Genomic DNA, 3,107 nt, shown 5'->3' on the forward strand with positions numbered 1-3,107 from the left:
AAGGAAGTATTTCACAAATTATAGTATTCTTAGACCATCTTAGAATGAATGAATGTTTTTAAATACAACAGCATATCATACAAATCAGTTCATAATAGCACTAGGCTAGTTCATAATAGCTCGACTAGAAGGAAGTCAAGGGGATTTATTTTGAATTCAAATGTTAAAATTTCATGGTTCAAATCTATGGCTGTGAAAATGACCTAGGTCAAGTTTGCAACTACAAATTTGATTAAGGTGATGAATAGTGGGTCCAAGGATCAAGATTGATCTCTAAAGAAGAAAGATAATGAAATTAGTATATAGCAATGTCAGGAGCAAAAAACACATAAGAATATACCACTTATATAACTATTATCATATAAAAGGTCCTCTAATCATGAAACATAAAGAAAAATGACTTAGGTATTCAAATTTCACAATTACATAATAAGATCATTATATACTTAACATGTAAGCTTAGCATTGTTATGAATATGAATAAAAATAAATTCCTTAGTTATTCAATTATTTCACTACTAACACGAGAATAAAGGAAATTTTTTGCTAAGATAGGCACCATTCTCCTTATCTTTAGGGATGTTTCAATCATTTTAATACAAGAATACATGGAAATGAAAGACTTTTATCTAGGGGAAGAGCACCAGTAGTTGAGCATGTACCAATTGTTGTGAGGTTTGTTGATACCTTTTGTTCCAAAATTTGAACAAATAAAACCTATTGTTTGAAACATAAAATATCAAATTTTGTTAGGAAATGTACCAATAGTTGTTAGGAAATGTACTAATATTGTAAAAAGTAACCATTTAGGTGATGCCATATCAGTTGCACAACTATTGGGGCCTCTTTTGCACGCCTATTGGTCTCACTTTTTTTTTGGGCTGTTTTGGACACCTTGGCAAAAAGCATGCTGATGTGGCACCATACTTGATGATGTGGTGTTGGAAGCTTAGCTATAAGCAGGGGACTTGCCAAGTAAGCTACTCTAAAAAATTGGGAGTGATTTGAAATTTCCACGTAGGATTTTGAGAAGCGCGAAGATAGGGTGCTCAACTACTAGTGCTCTTCCCCTAGGATACACATCATTCTCCTTATCTTTTCCATCTTTTTATTAAATAGATATATTAATATTCATATCTTCAAGGCTAGGACAAGTGTTATTTTCATTTTCCTTTTGTGTCCCTTCATTGAAGAGATATATTAACATTCATATCTTTTAAACGACAACAAATGTCATTTTTTTTTAATCTTTTTTGTCTCATTATTGAAGGGACACATCAATATGGAATCTTGTAGGCCAAACAAGTACCTCCATCTTGTGTCTTATTATTAAAGAGACACATCAATATTTATATCATTTCGTTATGAGGTATACCATTTTCTTTTATCATTTGTCTTGTTATTGAAAAAAATCTACTTTTAAGATAGGACAAGCATTATTGTAACATCTAATCTTCAATAACACTATAATTTTCCATCATGACTGTCGTTTGATTGTAATGTTACCCAAAACTCAATTTAAATTTTCTAACACCAAAACCAATCAACAATTATATTAAAAACATGTAACTTTTTTATTAATTTATTAACCCTCTTAACTAAATTTAAAAATTGATTTGAAATTTCTAACACTATGATACTGAATTCCAAACCTAAAAACATTTAATCTTCTTTATTAACTCTTGAACTTTCTAAAAATGTTAAGTAACGATTGAATTGGATTCCAATGTTGAATTCAATGTACTAAATTCTATTCAACCCTTTCAATTCAATTAAAGTCTCTATTGACTTTCCCTACATACCACATGACTACCATGCCTTTCTAGGGCCACCCATTATTCCATCATCATTATCATTACAATTCATTCTCAAAGATTGATCCATTATTCTCTGATCTCTGTGATGCCCTGCAATTCTCAAATGGGGTTTAAGCTTTCATCAGTTTTATGTCTAAGCATGGTATTCTGCTGCTGCTCTCTGCAATGGGGAGAAGCTACTGTAACACACCCACAAGAAGGTAATTTTCTTTCTTTGATTTTTATGCTTTTTATCATTATTAATATCGAGTATTGATGGATCATAGAGTGTGATTCAAAATTTTAACGTAAGGATCTTGAACATAATTGAACTCAAAAATAACATTCATTCATACAAATTTCTTTTCTGGGCTCTTTTCTTATGAACAGTTGCAGCGCTGAAAATCATAGCAAAGAAAATGAAATATGGGATTTGGATTTGGGACTTTAGTCAGGATCCTTGCAGTGGGGGAAAAAGCTGGAATTTGAATAAAACTAAAGGAAATGAAACTTTTGTTTCCTGCAATTGCGGCATACCTGGGGAGAAATTTTGCCGCGTTACCCATATGTATGTTAAGTTCTTTTTCCTTTCTATATGCTTCTGTTTTACAGTTGATGCCCATAACAAATCATTGGGATGCTTGAGTGCAGACTTCTCAAGAGACAGGACCTCTCTGGAGTGATTCCACCAGAGTTCGTCAATCTAACATTTTAGATGTTTAGAGAATGTAAGTAGAAAAGATGTGCTAGTGCTAATTTGGAGGGAAATGGATATTGATTTCCATCAGTAGTTACTTTTTAGAGCATGACTGCTTATTTGGTTGCTTATTCATTTCAATTCAAGGATAAACAAAAAAATTTATCTTCTTTTTCTAAAGATTTTTGTGGTAGGGTTCTGTTTTGTCTATATTTGGCGGGTTTTGTAAAGGTAAGGACTTTTGGGAACATTTCTATTATAACAAAAAATAGGCTAAATTTACTTTCGGCAATACCAACATAAATAAGTATAATGTTATATCTTTGTAAGGTCATGAATGTTGAAACGATTTCCCTTCCACATGACTTTTCACCTTTTGTTGATTCAATTAAATAATACTAAAATTACAACGCCCCACATCTTTGGCGGCTCTATGGGGCCACCAGAATGCACCTGCCCCATAGTGTATTTTATAAGGTAGACTTATAATGTACACTATGAGGTGGGTGCATTCCGGTAGCCACATAGTCATTTGCGCAAATTGAGAGAAATCTTTTAATAATATTAATAGTTCTACTCTTTACAAAAGAAAGGCTATAATATTATTGGGACTA

General features: G+C 32.1%; 1 protein-coding gene across 1 annotated transcript; it reads left to right on the forward strand.

Annotated features, from left to right (window-relative positions):
* Positions 1–1,788: 1,788 nt before the first annotated feature.
* LOC131855792 (probable LRR receptor-like serine/threonine-protein kinase At1g07650) lies at positions 1,789–2,817 on the forward strand. Its single transcript, XM_057972098.2, has 3 exons — positions 1,789–2,017; positions 2,187–2,364; positions 2,448–2,817. The coding sequence occupies exons 1-3, from the start codon at positions 1,903–1,905 to the stop codon at positions 2,509–2,511; spliced, it is 357 nt and encodes a 118-aa protein (XP_057828081.2). The 5' UTR covers positions 1,789–1,902; the 3' UTR covers positions 2,512–2,817.
* Positions 2,818–3,107: the final 290 nt, after the last annotated feature.

The sequence above is a fragment of the Cryptomeria japonica genome, chromosome 6 (genome assembly GCF_030272615.1).
Source record: "Cryptomeria japonica chromosome 6, Sugi_1.0, whole genome shotgun sequence".
Taxonomy (NCBI): domain Eukaryota; kingdom Viridiplantae; phylum Streptophyta; class Pinopsida; order Cupressales; family Cupressaceae; genus Cryptomeria; species Cryptomeria japonica.